The sequence below is a fragment of the Nilaparvata lugens genome, chromosome 5 (genome assembly GCF_014356525.2).
Source record: "Nilaparvata lugens isolate BPH chromosome 5, ASM1435652v1, whole genome shotgun sequence".
NCBI classification, from domain to species: Eukaryota; Metazoa; Arthropoda; class Insecta; order Hemiptera; family Delphacidae; genus Nilaparvata; species Nilaparvata lugens.
This window is the reverse complement of record NC_052508.1, coordinates 48,360,746-48,379,985: the sequence shown is the minus strand read 5'-3', so window position 1 is coordinate 48,379,985 and position 19,240 is coordinate 48,360,746. Positions and strand designations below refer to the sequence as shown.

Genomic DNA, 19,240 nt, shown 5'->3' with positions numbered 1-19,240 from the left:
GCATTGTTCGATCAAAATTGCACTGAAATTGGTTCTGATGATGATCTGCTCTCGATGGTTGGTTGGTGTTGTTGGTTGATGCTTGATGCTATCAATGTTTTGCAGGAAGTATGGCCGTCAAAAGTGATTCAATCCCCGGCGACATTTTTACTTACATTACATCACGTAGAAGTGAGTCATTATGACATCAATTATACACGTTATCAAGTAATGCACTTCTTACTGATAAGAGTTAACAATGAAAATCTTACAACTCACATGTAATGGAGCTCTGAGTTCTATCTTAAAATTTCAATTTGAAATTAGGATTGATAAAATAACTATTTTAAATAATTATTTTTTAAAATAACTCGATAGTATTAGTTTCAAGTGGTAATTGAGTGGAATATTACTTATCAATTTATTAATTCAAATCATCTAAATTCAAAATTTATAGTTTTCATGTTTATTTTGGACTAAAATTTTATAAAAATTGCACATGTGAAATTCTAACCTTATCTTGGACTTTGTCACCTATAAATTTGAAAGAAAAATAGCACAAGGACTACCTTATTATTTTATCTTCTATAATGTTATTGCATTAGTGTCATTTGCATTGTAAATGAACAAATAAAAAAAAATAATAAAATTCATTGTTGACGTGTCCTTCCTAACACTCATGAATACTGCTGATTGTAATGAACTTTCATGTGAAAAATAACACACGTTTGTGGGCGACAATTGTTTTGTGGCTCAATAGAATGTGCACAACATACCAGCATAAAACAGTTGTCGCCCACTAACGTGAGTGTTATTTTCCACGGAAATGTGCAAATGTTCATCCCAATCAATGATTCAAAAGGGTTTAAAATATTATCATTCAGAGAAGCAGTAGATTGAATTGAATACACACACTTGCTTCATTTTTTATTGAATTCTCCTTTTTAAACGCTTGTTCTTTTTATTATCCTAACAAGAATTACAAATATACGAGTACAACTAGCAAACATCTACATCACGAATAGAAATACGCAGAAGCAAATGGATAACATATCATTCATTATTTATTATCACTACTGTAGAGGAATGTTTGTACAGTATGCAAGTCCTAGTACAGGTAAACGGAGACCGCGTGTATCATTAGCAAAGACGAAGGTCAGGGTCCAGCAGGTAAGTCAAGACAAGACAGAGTTAGTGAGACAGAGCAAGTAAGTAAGAGTGTGGGTGGCAAAGAAGGGCTTTGGCTGGACTTGGCGCCTCTGGGTAGAAACCGTATAGTACTACAACTTTACTCTCATACTACCTAACATACTCCCACATACACCCTACCCTATAAGTATCACTATACCTATATACACATACGGTTTGCATACTTGCCGACAGTTTCAATGGCATTCGAATCTCTAAATCTCAATTTTGCTATTCTCTTATCGTTCTCTCTCAATGTTTCTCTCTTTCAAAGAGCATCAGGAGCGATTTCCGGGCTCAGCTAAGCTTACTTGAACCCCCCCCCCACCTCTCCACACGTCGCCCAACCTTGAGTCAGCTTTTGTACCTTCCTTTTATAGAATGTAGAATAAAACCCGGCTACGCTTCTTCGTCTTTCTCTTTTCTCTACGTCTCCATCTTGCTCTATCTTAGTGAGTGGTTATTTAAATAGACTCCAGGATCACTTCCCGAATAGTTTTATTCAATTAAGGTACTGTTCTTACGAACAGTAGTCCAATATGATTCAATCAGGATGCTTGTATTGAATAATATAAATAACTTGTACTAGAATAGACGTCTTTAACAACATAAGAAACTACTGCACTTCTTTACTTGTTCTATCAATTTTTGAGTACAGTTATTTGAAAAACTTGAAGTATTATTGTTCTAAATTTACTAACTTTACTTTACTGAGCAATGACTACTCATTATTATGGCTTAATCCGAATATAATTTTGTTACCTATAAAAATTCATCACAGTGTACTTAACCGAAAAACGCAAAGTAATAGTTATTCTATTTTTCAGTGGAGTAATTCGCTCATGATTTTAGAATTTGGAAATGGATGGTTACTAGATGATTTTTTCAAGATCAAGATTTCTGGTCATGTATTTCTATCTTCAGTACTTATAGTATAGGTTGAAGTCTACAATAATAACCTTGAACGGAATAAATATTGGATAAGTGAATTTTTATTCTAAGAGTAAAGAGAACAAGCCTCCATCATTATGTTGTCAAAGTTTGTTCGAGTCACTGTCACAAACACTTTCACGAACGCATTACACTACTGTTTTTTTAAAATGCATTTATTAGAACATTGTGGCTTATATTGGAATAGTTGCGATAGTGGCGTTGTGGACAATAAATCTGAGGAATGTCAGGTATGATTGAGATTAATACATTAAAATAATACATATAAAAACATATTGTTGCTTCATAAATCAAGTGGTAATCTAGCTGGAATTTTTCCAGATTCAATTCACAAAGTAATAGTATTGGGTTAATCTGATATGATGAAATGTTATTCTACCTGGAATACTACCAAGTGAAAAACTTGACTTGCCATAGAATAAATTGCAATAAAACCACTAAAAAACAACACCATAGTGTTTCTCTTCACACTTACGCTAAGAATAATAATTGATGAAGTCATTATTAAAAGTAGGCAATTATTTATTAAAATAGGGCGTGCCTACTTAGATAAGTAATTTAGTAGTACTTAAGCTTGCAAGTTCAACCTAATAAGCTTAGATCAATTACATAAAATGTACTATCAATCAGCAAGAACTTTAACTAAGTGGTCGCTGAAATCAATACAAACTCGTTTATTAGAATGCAGGAATCTAGTATGCCAGTAAGTAATACACTGACTAGGAAGTACAACAAATTAAGTAATTAGAAAACTATGTTTACAACCAAAGATAAATCGATGAATACGAGGAATGTTACAATTATACAAATTAACATGGCAAATTTACAAGTTTGTGTTTCTTGAATGGTTCCAAATTTTCTTAAATAACTCAATATTATTCGTTACAAGTGGCAATTGAGTGGAATATTACTTATCCATTTATTAATTCAAGTCATCTAAATTCAAAATTTATAGTTTTCATGTTTATTTTGGACTAAAATTTTATAAAAATTGCACATGTGAAATTCTAACCCTATCTTGGACTTTGTCACTTATAAATTTGGAAGAAAAATAGCACAAGGACTACCTTATTAATTCATCTTTCAATGTTATTACATTAGTGTCATTTGCATTGTAAATAAATAAAATAAAAGAAAAAAAAATAAATAAAAAATTTGATACAGTAATCTATAACAAAATATCCAAGAGAAATCGAAAATTGATACTCTGAACTTGTTATCAACAATAGTTTAAAACTAAACGTACGATATCTAATATGTTACATGTTGGGTTGCACCTTCTGCCTGAATCCAGCTCATCCTGCAGGCTCTACCTGGTAGCAGCACAGAGGCAGCAAACAGTTTCCTGTATGCCTATTCTGTGGTAGGCCTATCTGAGAGTGGAGAATGTTACCTTGTATATACTATCCGCTTGGTATTATCATGGCAAGCATATCATGATAGCTATGCTATCTTTTTTCTATTGTATTATTCTTATCGGATTTTATAAGTATTGAATTCTTTATAGCTGAATTACATAAAAGAAGAATCACTCACTAGATCGATCATTCCATGAGGCTAATCTGAAGAAGATGCAGTTATTTTGAACACTCAATTGTCATTTCAATGTTATTCATTGATTTCTCTCTGATTATACTGTGCCATACTGCTCACTATCATTGGATATTTTGAGTTCATTTTTCAACAGCATTGTTCATTGAATTTCAGTATTTCACATGGAACCTCAGAGCAGGATGACAAAGATGGTTCGAATTCTTCCAAATGACTGGACAAAAGAGCACATAATTATTGACAAGTGACCAATATGAATATTTTGAATAATTTTTCAACAGTATTTAATGTTCATTCAATTTCAGTATTTCACATTGAATCTTAAATCAGGATATTCGGATAATCGGTAGACACAGATGGTTCGAATTCCTCCAATGACTGGCTAAAAGAGGACATAATATTATTGACCAGTAACCAATATGAATAACCTATAATTATAGTTTATTCATTATATGAGAAGCTACCGTAACGTGTTGAGGCTGAAGTGCTACTTAGCATAGTCTTGAGACGAGAGGTGACCAGGCGAAAGAGGCTAAGATTGACAGCTGCTGTTTTCGTATGATGAGAGTGAGTCTTGCATTCCTGCGCATGCGTGAAGCCAAATAATGAAACGAGTGAACGCCGACTCCTGTTAATTTATGAACCAATAACTATGCTAATTACCAGGACTCGATAATAGTGGGCACCGTTAGCGGAGTTTTTATTTTCCACTATCTTTTACTCTATCTTCTTCTCTTCTTCCTCAACATCCAATCAATGTACTACTACTTCTTCATAATATTTACCTCTATTCTGTCTTCTTCTTTGCCGTTACTACTTCCTGATTCGTATTCCACATACTTTAGGGGACCTCTTACTTTATCTTCTTATTCCCTATTTCCTTTTTGCTCCTTCTTCCAGTGATTCTTGTCATTCTACTTACCTTTTTTATTCTTCTCTAGCAACTTCACTGTCTTCTACTCTATTCCCTATATGATCATATTCTACTTTGACCTTCGAAGTATCATTTATCCCTTCTCAATTTTTTCCGTATCTACTTATTGTTAGCTCTTTTCTTTATTGTCCTCTCCTATTTATTACTTTCTTCACTTATCGCTTTCTTTCTCCATCTACTATATCTTCTTGTTCTTGTCTTCTTTCCTCCTATTTTATAATCATCATTATCTCCTACTATTCCTATACTTCCTGATACTCCTACATAATTATCTAGTGTTTATCTTGGACCTCTTATTAATGAATTTCTTATTCTCTTGAATTAATGTACTTTTTTCACTGCATATTCTCTAAATGATCATTTTGATCCTTATCTTAAGAATTTAAACTTCCTCATTCCCCCAATTCTTTCCATTATATCTCCTCTTTCTCGTTTGATCCTATTAGTTAGTTCTTCATCTTCTCAACGTCTTCTCTCTTATTATTTCCCACTTCTTATTTGTCTTACTGGTTTCTCTATTTCCCCTTTTGTTGCTGATTATGTTCCTAATAACTCTTCTATCTTTCCTTCATTTTCCTAGTTATTCCTCTTCTCCATATTCTTCACTTCTTTCAATCAGCCTACCTCCTTCGGTTTAACCATTTTCTTCTACGCCTCTTCCACCTTCTTTCTCATAATAGCAGTTAGGGAGAACATACTTCGTTCCTCACCTCGCATCCTAATGACCACTTTGCTCTTTGCAGCATTGAGCATAGCAACAATTATTATTATTGAGCACGGTTCTGGAAATTGAAGAATATACGGTGAAGACGCTCGCACGCATATATGTGCGTGTGCGCGCATTAATAATCAGCTTCCAGTGTCCAACGCGAGCCAAGTTGACCCACACGCTCATCGCCATACTTGATTAAATAGGCCAGAGCCTACTTAGCTTTTGAGACTACCGGTAGACTAGTAGCTTTTGTTGACATCAGTTCTTCAACAACTTATCAGTCATCTAATTAATTTTAATCAGTATATAAATCACTTCAGTTGATTTATTAGAGCTAGTAGTCAATGTTGACGTCTGGTTCAAGAAACTTCTTGATCTCCGGATAAAAATCACAATTCATGGTTTATTTAAAAATTCGGATTGCTTCAAAAATATTTTGTAAAATCTCTCAACTAACCTGTAACACATGGAGCATTTGCAGCGACTAGCAGCAACACCAACACCGCCATCTTGGTTCTGCCACCGGAGCACCACGATGCACCATGGTGTCCTACGAGTGATGACGTCACAGCACACCAGTCACCACAATCCTTCATCGCACCACGCGCACACGCACTCTCATACGGACACACACAAACTCGCGCCACCCCCACCTACTATCATATTATATACTATGTTATCGAATAATTTATCACTCAAATATTTCTCCTTTTTGTTGCGTATTCTATCAATCACTTTTACACAGGTCCCGTTAGCATAATCCACACCGCGCGAGAGCTCTCTAACCTGAAACAGAGGAAAATGGAAAATGAAGATTAGTAAGAGTGAAAATGTGAAATAATATTGACATTTTCAAATGAAGTATTTTAATAGGGCTACTTGAATCGTTCAATTAATATAGAAACAACTACACGATACTCTTAAAAAATTAAAAAAACTCACTTGAAAATGGCTTGAAAGCTAGTTGTGTTTAAGTAGAAAAGTTTAAAAAGGGTACTATGTAGTTATTTCTATATTATTTATTCAGAAGTTTAAATTAATTATACTGACATTACAATAATCTATTTAATCAAATTAATAAAATGCAAGATCTTCATCAAAGCCCATAAATGCACCATCCCAGTTTAAAAAGTGATGGATCAGCTGTTGGTTTAAACCCGGAATGAAGCACATTATAAAAAATGCGAGCCATCTCTTAATCCTATACTATTAAACGAGCAATTTCTGTTTATATGTTTATATGATTAGATGTTTATATTTCACCGGATCTCGAAAACGGCTCTAACGATTCTCACGAAATTCAGAACATAGTAGGTTTATAATATAAAAATTCGATTGCACTAGGTCTCATCCCTGGGAAATCTCGCTGAAGGACATTGAAAGGATAATTATTATTCATCCTTGCAAAAACAGCTGATAATAATTATTTCGTCGTCTGTTGATGATGGAGGTGAGTGAGCGAGTTCATGTGTGTGGGACTGTATCAAAATTATGTATGACTCAGCTGTTGAACTTTTGTAATCATCCAATCAGGTACTTAGTGCCGGTTGTAAAAAAGCCGGGTTATTTTCAATCCTGATTAATTCCAGTAGAGCCATCTTTTTGAAATGATCGTCTATGATTTGGTTCACGTGAAATTAATCAGGATTGAAATTTAACCGGCTTTTGTGCAACCGGGCCTTTGTGAGGGATTTTTTTGCATTCCTCTGGGAATTAAACTCAATTTACTGTGATTAGATAGAACATTTCTGTATGAACTATGAATGTTATTATAATTTCTTCTTTCATAGTAATTTTTTTATGCTTTTGTACTCCAGAGCGAAGCTCGGTCCCCGATATTCCTGAATTAACGTTAAACATAGTTAATGCATACGGCCATTAAGCATTTAGACTGAAGATAATGGTAGTGAAGAGATGTAAATGCAATCTCAATTGAATAGTATTATATGAAAGTTCTTCAATTTGCATTTTCATTCTTTTAGAGCTTGAAATAGGCAATAAGATCGAAAACGTTTGCATCATCATAATGATTACCATAACTATCCTTTCAGGAAATAAACAAAAACTTCATAGACTAAATACAATAGCAAGACAAAATAACGATGATGGACTTAAGTTTTCTGTGGTAATTTTCGAAATGACAAAAAATTAATGGACAAATTAAAAAAGCTTTCAATTATCTGGTACTCTTTTACTGTATAAAATACTTGGTCAGTCGATATAATTATTATATATTATTATGACTGATAACAATCTAGATGGCTAGAGCAATCCCTATTGAAATTGTGAATCTGTGAATTATTAGGTTTGATTTATTTGTGATTATTTGATCTAATTCAGGATTAATCAGGGCTATGAGCAGGAGATTGTTCATGTCCTACTGAATATCCCTTGTAATGTTACCCCCATTTTCTTCAAAGGACATATTATTATGTTTCGATAATTTATTTGGAGCATCAGAACTATACTCCATCGGATTAACATTGAAGTAACAGTGAAACTGCATATACCTAATCTAATTACTGTCTTATCAACTTCATTACAATACTGTTTAATTACATTATTCTATAGAGTACTCTAATTTTAGATGCAACGTGGCAAAGCAAGCATGCAAAGGGAAACAAAAGGGCAAATCTCAATGGAGAAATGCACCTATTCAGTCCCCGATGCAGGGAATTTATTATTGTGACTATAATAATGACGGAGAACTAAATTACAGGCTGTGCCACGGGTCCTGTAATGAAACGGCTCTCTTCATCCTACGTCATTTTGTATAGTGACCGAGTTCTCATGGACAATGCACTCGTTATACTAGTGCATCGGAATGGGTGTGGAAAAGGGAGGAAAAGAGTGAGAGGTAGAGCAAGGGGTAAGAAGAGAAGAGAGAAGTAGATAGAAGTACTGCAGGATAAGAGAGAGAAGAAAGAGTAAATAGATGAACAAAGGGAAGGAAAGTTACAAAAACCGAAGAAAAAGGAGGAAAAGAGAAATTAATAGAATTGAAGGAGGAGAGAAAGTAGGAGAGAGACAAAAGAGAAAATGAGGGAGAGAGAGGGGGATGGACGAAGAGAAGAATAAGAACGAGTAGGAGTTAAAAAAACGAAGAAAGAGGGAGAATACAGGAAGAAAAGTGAATGGAATGAGAACGGAAGAGAGGAATCAGGGAGAGAGACAGAAGAGAAAGAGGGATAGAAAAAGAGAACAGGAACGAGTAGGAGTAGAATAGAGATAAGAAGAGAATTCTGGAGTTGTAGTAATATTGTCAACGTAGACAGCGGTAGACTTTGGAAGCATTACACAGTATCAAGTCCAAGCAACAAACTATCCAACATTCGGTAATTCGGAGACCCTGCCTAGTCCGGTCACCTCGTTATGAGCCAGCTGTCGGTTTAATTGAAAATAACTGGACAGCTTGTTCTCTCACTCACTCTATCTCTATCACCTCAAATCTATTTTACTCATTCAACTGCTGCAACTTGTAAGTACAATAATTATTGTTGTTATGAATAGTCTATTATTTTTACCCTTGTCCAGCACTCAGAAAGAATACTAACTCACAACCTGATTCGGTTGAAAGGTATCCATTAGAATTCGTGGTTGACCTAAATGTTTAGTAAGTTTAGATTCTACTGAATTTCATTTTATCTAAGTTTGAATCAAGGAGAAATAACGCCTCCATATAATAGAATCCATAGAATGGTAAACAATATACTGAACATGAAAATGCAGGGGTATGATAGTTTTATTCATTTTTTATTGGGTATAACAAACAAAACAATAGGCAGAAAAAAACAGGCTATAGCCCAAACTTTTTCTATTATTAAATTTTATCTTAAATTGTCCAATTATGTAGGTTATGTCCATTTCAATTTCTTCATCAAATCATTGAACTTGAAATCACAAATCAAAATAGAACAAACAATTTCAAATTAAGATAGATTGATAATAAAACTTTCAAAAAACCAATGAAAAAGATTTGAAAAGTAAACTTTTTTGATCAATGCTACACAGGGATTCGTAGGAGACAATCCATGAAATAATAAAACAGAGAAGCTGACCAAGAAAATACAAAATCTGGATGATGTTTGCATAACAGACCAGACCAAACAAACGCAAAACCACAAGACCTCAAGTGAAAGGTGAGAAGACGGGTCAAGAAATTCAAAACTGAATAAACTTGATAGAAGCAAGAAAGAGGGGAAATGAAACAGAGAGGGGAATGTTAATTCTCATAGAAGAAAAGAGAAAACAAAATTGTAGTGGAAAAATATGACACACGGTGCAGTAAAAACTTTCTGTGGTTGAGTACAGCCAGACAAAACTAAATACAAGAACTATAGATACAAGAACTACTCTGGGTCAATAGCCTGAATTTTGAGATTTGTAATTAATATTACAATCGTAAAAAATAGTCTATAATTTATAGTCTATCTACAGTATCATTCCAGAGAATTATAAGTAGTGTGTAGATATTAGATAAACTCGATTTTATTCCCATAAAAACCAGCAGACACCAAAAAGTTTCCCATATATCATGAGAACAGCACTGAACCAAAGAGAAAACCAACCGTGGGACGTGTAAGTGGACAAAGTAACACAGATGTAGAGCAAGCGCTGGTCTCTCCCTATTATTTCTGGTAAAATATGATCTACTCGTTACTACCATACACATGATCAAGATACTTTTTGTATAAACTGTGGCTGGTTCTACATTTCACAAAGGGAACAGGAGTAAACGAATGTAAGAGGATCCATGACTCCACACCCAGAAACCGAGTAACTTTGATCTAGTTGGAAGCTAGAAAAAATCGGAAATATAAACCATCTGAATCCTTACACTGGATGCATTCTGAATCGATTTTCATGATTCCGTCACCAACCTAGCATTGCTTCACTGATATATTATTACGTAACGAGGAATCTGATAGTCTAGTATTGGAATAACCCTCAAGGGCAAACTGATCACACAACAATGAAATGAGCATTTTGTGGACGGTAATGTATACTTCAAACCCATTTTAATTACTAACTATATTAGTAATTATTTTTCACTTCAATCTCATTATTCAACCATTTATGTACTGATTGGCTTACTGTTTTCAGATTATAAATTAGAATTAAATTATAAGTATTTGACCTAAAAATACTTTTCTAATCAATTCAAGTATGAGACAATCGAGAATAGAAAAAAATCAACATAATTTACAGAATCTTAATTATTGTGGTCAGGAGTTTGTACTTGAAGTCGCATGAACATCCCTTATGCCGGATGATGACATTTTGTTAGTGGGGAGGGGGGTTGTTGGTCGTACTAGAGTATGTGTGTTGTTAGGAAATATTTTCAAGGTTCTGAGAAAATGGATTCCAAAGTCTTATTAGTTAATGTAATTTAGGCCCGGTTTCTAGGACACTCATCAAATCTAATGGAACATTAAATCTATGTTGAATCTATAGGCTTCCGCTTAATTGTTCATCAGATTTAATAAGGCTCTTAGTGAAAGAATAATATTTTAACAAGAATTCGGTGCCTGAAGAAAACGTTGAACGTTTCTGACGAACATTGTGACGTCTGATCCGAGCCTAATTTAGGGGGGCCCTAAAACAAAACCTCTGTTACACACTCAGACACAACACAAACCCAGCACAGCACGTCAGTCCGACTGTATGTTCTAAATGAGAGTTTTGTTGTGTCTTGCCATTGTTCGGCTGACTTTCTCCATTACAACAGGTTAATGTTCGTTCAGCTTTGCATTGCTAGCTGCCTTCAACTGGGAGAGAAAAAAGCCAACAAAAACCCATCAGCAAAAACAAAAAGCTCTTCCAGTAAAAGTCGTTAATCACATGGCATTCGTCCGTTTAAGCAATGTCAGTGCAAAGGAGAACATTTTAATGAGCGATACATTGTTCTTTACGACAAGTTGAGAGGATTTGCGTGGTCTAGAGTTGGCTGGCTGCATTCACTGAACTCCAAAAACATTGTTCGAGTTTAGGCCAGTCAAGTAATTATTGAGCCAGACACAGACACAGACACACACACACATCACACTCAAGACTCAACATGCCAAAGATGTCAGACACAAAGCTATTGAAAAATCCAAATGTAGTTGTGAGGTGCTGCATAGTTGGCCAAAATTATGCAACATGGAATTCTGAATAAGCTACATTTTTCTAAACAACATGAAGATAAGTTATTTTGTTGTATGTTATACAGTATTAATGTTGTACGCCTTTTTATTGTATTATGTTATTCCACATTCACAATACAGTAAAATCATCAGTTACAATAATTTTTATTGGGTTGGAAACTAGTTCCATAAACTTAGTTTCTTTGAAAATCTATCAGATTTCTTTCCTGTGTTTTTGTGGATTCGTTTTTGACATGACTTTTCACTAGCTCTTGGGCATGAGATATGAAGCTCATTTCAGAATAATTCTCGAATTCTCATTAGAGACATAGTAGAGATATAAATACATCAGGCACCAACACCAACTGTTTATAACTTCGAACTCTTTACAAATATATGGAGTTATATCTGACATCGCAACTATTGAATATACAAAGTGGTACTAAACACCTATTTAAAATAGTTGCACCGCCCAAAATAGTAATATTGAGTACACCATTCGCAGTGTTTTTATTCCATACATATAAATAGTACATCATGCACCAACAGTTTTTAACTTTGAATTCTGTGCAAATATATGCAGTTATATCTGACATCGCAACTATTTTATATACAAAGTGGTACTAAACACCTATTTAAAATAGTTGCACCGCCCAAAATAGTAATATTGAGTACACCATTCGCAGTGTCTTTATTCCATACATATAAATAGTACATCATGCACTAACAGTTTTTAACTTTGAATTCTGTGCAAATATATGGAGTTATTCTAGCATCGTAACTATTTAATATACAAGGTGGTACTAATCACTTATTTAAAATAGTTGCACCGCCAAAAATAGGAATACTGAGTACACCATAATATGCAGTGAATGGGGAATTTCGTTCACAACGATTGAATAAAATTACTGAGCTTCCCCAGGATCTCCACAATGATTGGCCTGGAAATTTCGAAAGCGGGTTATATAGTTAGTATCGAAGTTTGATCTGTAGGAAGTCGTAAACGTTTAAAATGCCGCTAGGAAGCCGATAAGAAAGTTTCAAGAAGAGTTGGTTCAAAAATAGTAGTAGGTAGCAACGAATGAAGAAAAAGCAGAATGAGAAAAATGCTATGAAGAAGAAGAAGAAAACTAAAACTGAAGAATTAACATGGGGAGAGGAGCCAGGATGGGATGGTGGGAATGAATCACAGTATAGATAGCTCGGTTGTAGCCTGTTCAATGTATTATTATATTCAAGTTATATGTGTTTAGTTAGTTGTGACTATTTATGTTCATTCGTTCTTGCCATGCAAAGCAAAGTGAAGATCTAGATCCTAAAATATCCCAGTCCTAAATGTAGCAAGATGAAAGAGAGAGAAATATAGTGGACAAAGAAGAAAATAGGATTAATAAAAGACAGTGACATGAATGGGAAGAATAGGAGGGGGAGGAGAATGAGGAGGAGGACGGAGAAGAGTAGGTGGAGGAAGATGTTAAGAAACTAAACAAAAAGGAAGCAAATATGGAAACAGAGTAAGAATAAGCTAAAAACGAAGATTTATAAAATAGCAAAGAAAAGAAGAGAATACATGCAAGCGGGAGAAATGAGAGAAAATAGGATTCGGGGAAAGATGAAGATGAAAGATAAAGCAAATGAGAACAAGAAAAAATTATAATGAGAAGGATATGATATAAAGAAAAGGGTAATGTGTGAAAAAGGACAAAATATGAGAATAAAGAGTGAGAAAAAAGAAAGTAGGTGAGGGAGGGAAGAATATGGAAGGAATGGAAGAAGAAAAAGGAGATGAGGAGGATGAGTAACAGGAGGAGAAGTAGGTGTAGAAGGGGGAAGAAGAGCGGCAAAAACAGAAGACTGTCAATATTATTTAAAGACTTGAAAGAGTTGGTATGAGGCTGGGACTGGGGCTGGGGAGTGCTACTAACATCAGTTAGGCTGGGCAAAACAAATAATTCATCAGAAAGAAAGAAAAAGGCTAGCAGCCTTCTTGATAATGTGACGACAACACACACTGAACCTTACAAAGTTTCAGTTTGTGTGAAGACTTGTAGAACGACTGTTCAGTAATTTATTAGAACTTGAAAATACAAAGGGAACCAGAGTGACGAATTTATTGTTGGTGATGAATTTGGATTGTTGTTGGTTCAAGATAAGATAGCTTGATCTTTCAAGTTTAAACAGTACTTAATTTGTACGGGTAATTAGTGAGTGTTTGTAAATTATAAATCCATTTTCGAATTATCTTGGATGAGATTTGTTCAAAGCTTTCATAAAAATAATCATCTGTCAATTTCAAAAATAGTTTGCTCTCCAGTAAGCTACAATGATATCATATACATTACAATAATAAAAAGTAAAGTTAAAAAAAAAACGGATGGATTAAAAATTATCCATTTATAGACATTCATAGCTCGTGAGTAGTGCAAACTCCTGAATAGGTAAATTTGTTGATTTTTCAGTTTATCCATTACACGTTTTCATGCAACAATTGTGGAAACAAGGTTCATATCTCTAAATTTCGCCACCGTACAGAATTACACCGATACAATTATTGGAAAAATATGTTATTCAAAACACGAACACACAAACTTTTGTCAATAACTGTAATTCACCACGGTGGTCCACAATATTCTACTTCACCACTCCTTTTTCCCATATACTTCTCTCAACCATGTCCAAACACCGTCAAGACTCAAGGAAGACATTTAATTCGTGTTATCTGATGACATTCAAAGTCAACAGCTCAAGTATCCGTCAATACTGTGTGAACCGGGTTGACCTTTGCTCTAAGCATTCAGTATGTATAGCTATAGTTGAGTTCAAAAGTAAGTACAATATTCTATTATGAGTTGGATCATATAGGTATACATTGTTCAATTTACTTTGTGGTAAAAATTGTCTCTTAACATTAGCTATTGGCGGCGCGCACCTTTTAACAGCCTACATGGCTCAGAAATACATTTATGTATTATTTTATTCGCAACCGATGCCAAGAGATCGGTAAATGGATACATAAACGGGGAACATCAGTGGACTGGATTCCGAGCGAGTGATACCGGTTTCTATAAATAAGGACCGATGCAATGTAATCGACTGGTAACGCCTTGAATTCGAATAGGTGCCCTAGCGCACCGGTCACTTCATCATAGCTTAGCCTTTACCCACCGGCTTTCTGTCAGGTGTAAGTTGCAGAAATTGGTTCAGAAAATTTGAGATAGGTTGGAAAATATTGAAGTCCTTACACATTTATTGAAGGAAGTGATCTAACATCACATAAATATATAACATGAGTCACCCTAGGTATCAAGGAAAATCATCTCACTATTGTTGAACTATTCTTTGAGTTTCAATTACATAGTTCTGTTGATGACCATGAAAATTTGCACTCTCAAATGCAGTTTTTAAATAATTCAATGCACCTTAAATACACTACTTTCATATTTATATAAATAATATAACCAATATTGATTTCAGATAATGTTGCTGGTGAGATGTAGTGTTATTTATCCATAATGGAACACTGGGATGTTGTCTAGAAATAACACTAATTGCTAGACAACATCCCAGTGTTTAATTATCAACAATATTGTTCATTATGATAATAGTATTATGACCAGTGTAGAACCACAATAATATTGTTGACCTTCCTTGATAAAATGCACAGGAGTAAAAGTCTATGCTTATTGAACAACATTTTGAATTGTGGTGAGCCAAATATTATTGCTTTTAGTGATATGGCACATGGTTCACATACCCACCCTACATTGAAATGCAAATCATGACTGGACTACAGCATTGCACTCTTACAATATTTCACAATGCAAATGACAAAAATGTCAATTGGATATTAGTACACAAAAAGAAGTTGAATACTTCTAATATATTTTATGAGAATACTTTGTGATTACGATAAATTCAATCTAATATCTCCATGAATCTGCAACCAGATTGACAAACAAAACTATTGAAAATTTAATTTTGATTGGCTACATTTCTAACCTTTCTCAAGTTACCCAAGATTATTTGCATTGTACCCAATACAATTCATATTATTAATCAATCAATTAAAGCATTCTGATGGGCCTCACAGTCAATAGGTCACAAAAAATGGTTTATTACAAAAATCAATCAATTAAACGTCAATGTGAACTAATAAATTGTAATCAATGGCCGCTATTTTTTCGGAAATCAACCGTCCGAATCGAAAATGTCGTTTTTTGGTAATCAGAGAAGGTTTTTGATTAGGCAAACTGGCGGTTATTTATTATCAGAATCGCCGGCCTATTACTCACGTGACCCACCGCGACCTCTGCAGTAGATTTATTACTTTAATGGCAATAGACAACCAAGATAAGACCCCATCGGTCCCAGCTTCGATAAATTGAAATATATTGATTCAGAGTCTCAAGTCGAATGAAATACGATCCAGAAAAGTTGGAAAAAATGTCCTCAATTGAAATTTATCGACAGATTCCATAGTTTATTATCAGGGGACGAATTTTCGGTCTCCTCAGAGATATCTCTACCACTATTTTCAAGATCTGATAGAATAGATTCCATTATGATGACCTAAAAAGCTCCCAAATTCTTATGGATTTCATTAGCGATAGTTCAAACTTCCAATCGGCTTCAAGTCACTCCAAATACTATGTTAGGCTTTGAATAACTTGACTGAGTGAAGAAAAAGCAAATTACAATATTCCAAAATAGAACAAGTATGGAATTTTTCAATACCTATTTTGAATCAAGATGACTTTTTCTTTGATTATTACTAATCAAATACTTTAGTTTCTAGTTGCTTGTTGTCAGAAGTTTCATTAAATGACACCAATAATATTAACCTGCACTACTATTCACATCAGGGAAGCTACAATTAACAAAATCATATCTTCAACAGTCCTTGGCAATACCCAAATATCTATTAAAATTTAAAAACATCAGTCCTCCGCGCATGAATCTTTCTGTACAGTTTCAATTCAAGGTTTTGCTCTAAGGTGTAAGGATCAGTGTTTTGTTTCACTTTGTTCAAGTTTCAAGGTTATGTTTTAGTCAACCCACGCCCTTATCAACCAACTTTCCAATAAAGTGTTACACCGAATGTTCAAGAAAGTTGGCCGACATAATTCACTCACAAAGTTGCATTATCAACTTCAACAAAGAAGTTCGCAGAATACAAGTCAAGAATTCTTTGCGCGATAAATTATGATCGTTCTCTTTCTCACTCTCTAACAGAAACATACTCTCTCGTCCGGAAAACTCGCGAAAATGTCAAGAACACGCAACCAGAGAAATTAATTTGCAAGATTTCAAAAGTTGGCGAATTTCCGTTCGGTTCAGAGAAAAGACGAAAACAGAAGAAATAAGTGGGCGAAAAGGAATAAGGAAGAAAAGAAAGTTCGTACTTCAAAACAAAAAGAAAGAGAATATGAGGGTGATATTGAAAATACAATGGAGTGTAAAATGAAGGATAAAACAAATCAATCAATCACTAAAAACCTACACGGGAAAATGACTCATCAACACTTTAAAATGACGGCATATTTCCATTATTTTCTCCAAACATTGAACAACTTAATGGACTGCACTTACAAGCGGTGAGTGTGTGAATTATCTACTTGAGATAACGATATTGTCCAGGCTAATTAACGGTTGGCATGCAACCTATAAAAAGGTGCACTTTCTAAACTTTTCATGGCAATACTCACTTCAACTCAAGTGCAGCCTTTTATTTGAGGTACCGGATTCATTTGAGTGAAAGCGATAAGTTTATCTAGTGTTTACACCCAGGAAGAAGTAAAGCAAACAAAGACGAAGAAAAAGAAAAACTGAGGAAATTGGACAGGAGAGCTTATACAACGTAATACTGCATACAAAAGCATATAGGTACTATCAAGTTCACTCTGAAATTACCTAGTTCGAATGTTCGATGACTTTGCTCAAATACCGAGTGATTCAAAAAGAACTTTACAACTTTGAAAATTCATATAAATCTTATTAAACAGGCTACAGAGCTGGTTTTGGTGTTGTTCCAAAGGAATACAGTACACTCCAAGTTTTGACTGGCGTAGTCCGCTAATGCCTGGTAGCGTCGCACAAGCGCTAGCGGCTGCTACGTCAAAGATGGCTGCCTTCACTGGACCCGAGCGTGCTAGCTGTGTGTTTTGGGTTGAAAATCGGCATAGTGTACCTTGATATGTTGCAAAATTTTTGATACCACAGATCGATGAGGATGACCGAGAACGTTTTCTTTAAGAAAGAAGCGCACCACTACACTATCTGACTGATGTCTTGGATTTTCTTAATGACCGCTTTCCAAATCAGTGGATTGGCCGTAATGCGCCAATTGCATGGCCTCCTCGTTCCCCAGACTAATACCGCTGGATTTTTTCTTGTGGGGTTTCATAAAAGATATTATGGTGTATGTACCTCCTTTGCCAGCCACTCTACCTGAACTTAGAGCAAGGATTTGCACTGCTGTTGAGCAAGTTACACCTGAAATGCTAGTGCGAGTCTGGGAAGAAATATCAATGGGATGCCTGCAGAATAACCAACGGGAGTCACATAGAAAATCTTTAGTTTAAGGTTAAAAATCCGGAAGATTTTAAAACAACACCAAAACAAGGGCTGTACCTTGTTTAATAAGATTTATACGAATTTTCAAAGTTGTAAAGTCCTTTTTGAATCACTTGGTATAGTGATTAATTTTCTACTTATTGTAGTTTTAATCACGTCTTAATGACAATAATTGAGCGCTGGAAAATAGTTAATAAAAATTCTGGAATTCGAACCCAGAACAGGGCTATACTGATAATGCAATTGAAAACGCATCAGATTATGAAATGACCCCGTACATTCGCTTTAGCAACTAATTCTAATTTGCATTCTATGATTCAGAAAATGTACCTACTGTACAACAGCCAACTGTCAGTACGTTGAAAAAGAGAGAGAAAGAGAGTTTCATCCAGCTGAGTGATTGAGGCATTCATTAACTACAACTCAATGATTGGTGCAGTTGCTTAGTGTGTTCCAATAGGCTGATCCATTCAATACTGTAGGATAGTGGGATTGATTATTCGGTATTTGAAAAATAAGTGACAAGTGAGTCTACTCTATTAAATCCAGCTAAACTGCATCAATTCCATTGCGAAAAGGCTACTAAACCACTCACTCATCAACGCTTGACTGGAACTACCCTACCAACAAAATTGCATTTGAATATAAACACCCAATGAGGCGCTTCTTCCATCGCACAATTATTGAACAAATTGCGAATCTATCAGCTAAATTAATAATTATAGGTTATTATCATCATCTAGACAATAGGAATTGATGAACACAACTATATTGTTTCTCTCTGGTACTAGGTACAGGTACTACATAATAGTGAATGCAGTACTTCTTGATGTAACCTAACCCAAATTATTGAGAAAGGTATTTAGCATTATTTTCTCATTGCCGATCCAAATAAGTAAGAAAGTCAATCAAAGAGCATTCAGATACAGAGTACCTACATGAAGGTAGGAGTGTTGAGAAGAGTAGACGTGAGACAGCCTACTCCTACTGGAAAGCCGGGGTCCATATCGATTACTATTGCACCACCACCTCACCTCACCATGCTCTGTCCTACCCTATCCTCCATCAGAACGGTGAAAAGATGAACTTGACCCAGACATGTCTGGTCCACCATACCAGTCTACCGATCTGCCAGCACATCGCTCAATACTAATCTCTCTGTCTATTCATCACTTTAGTCTCTCATTTCACCACACCCACTTCATCTCACTTTACTTTCCGTGTCTG

At 34.9% G+C, this 19,240-nt stretch overlaps 1 protein-coding gene across 1 annotated transcript in view; it reads right to left on the bottom strand.

The window, feature by feature from the left end:
- LOC111049165 (roundabout homolog 3-like) overlaps nucleotides 1–19,240 on the bottom strand; it is a 168,230-nt gene that overhangs the window by 143,977 nt on the left and 5,013 nt on the right. Inside the window, exon 2 of the mRNA XM_039429513.1 lies at nucleotides 5,773–6,101. Within this exon, the coding sequence (XP_039285447.1) occupies nucleotides 5,773–5,911 (139 nt within the window). The 5' untranslated portion in view covers nucleotides 5,912–6,101. The remainder of the gene's footprint in view (nucleotides 1–5,772; nucleotides 6,102–19,240) is intronic.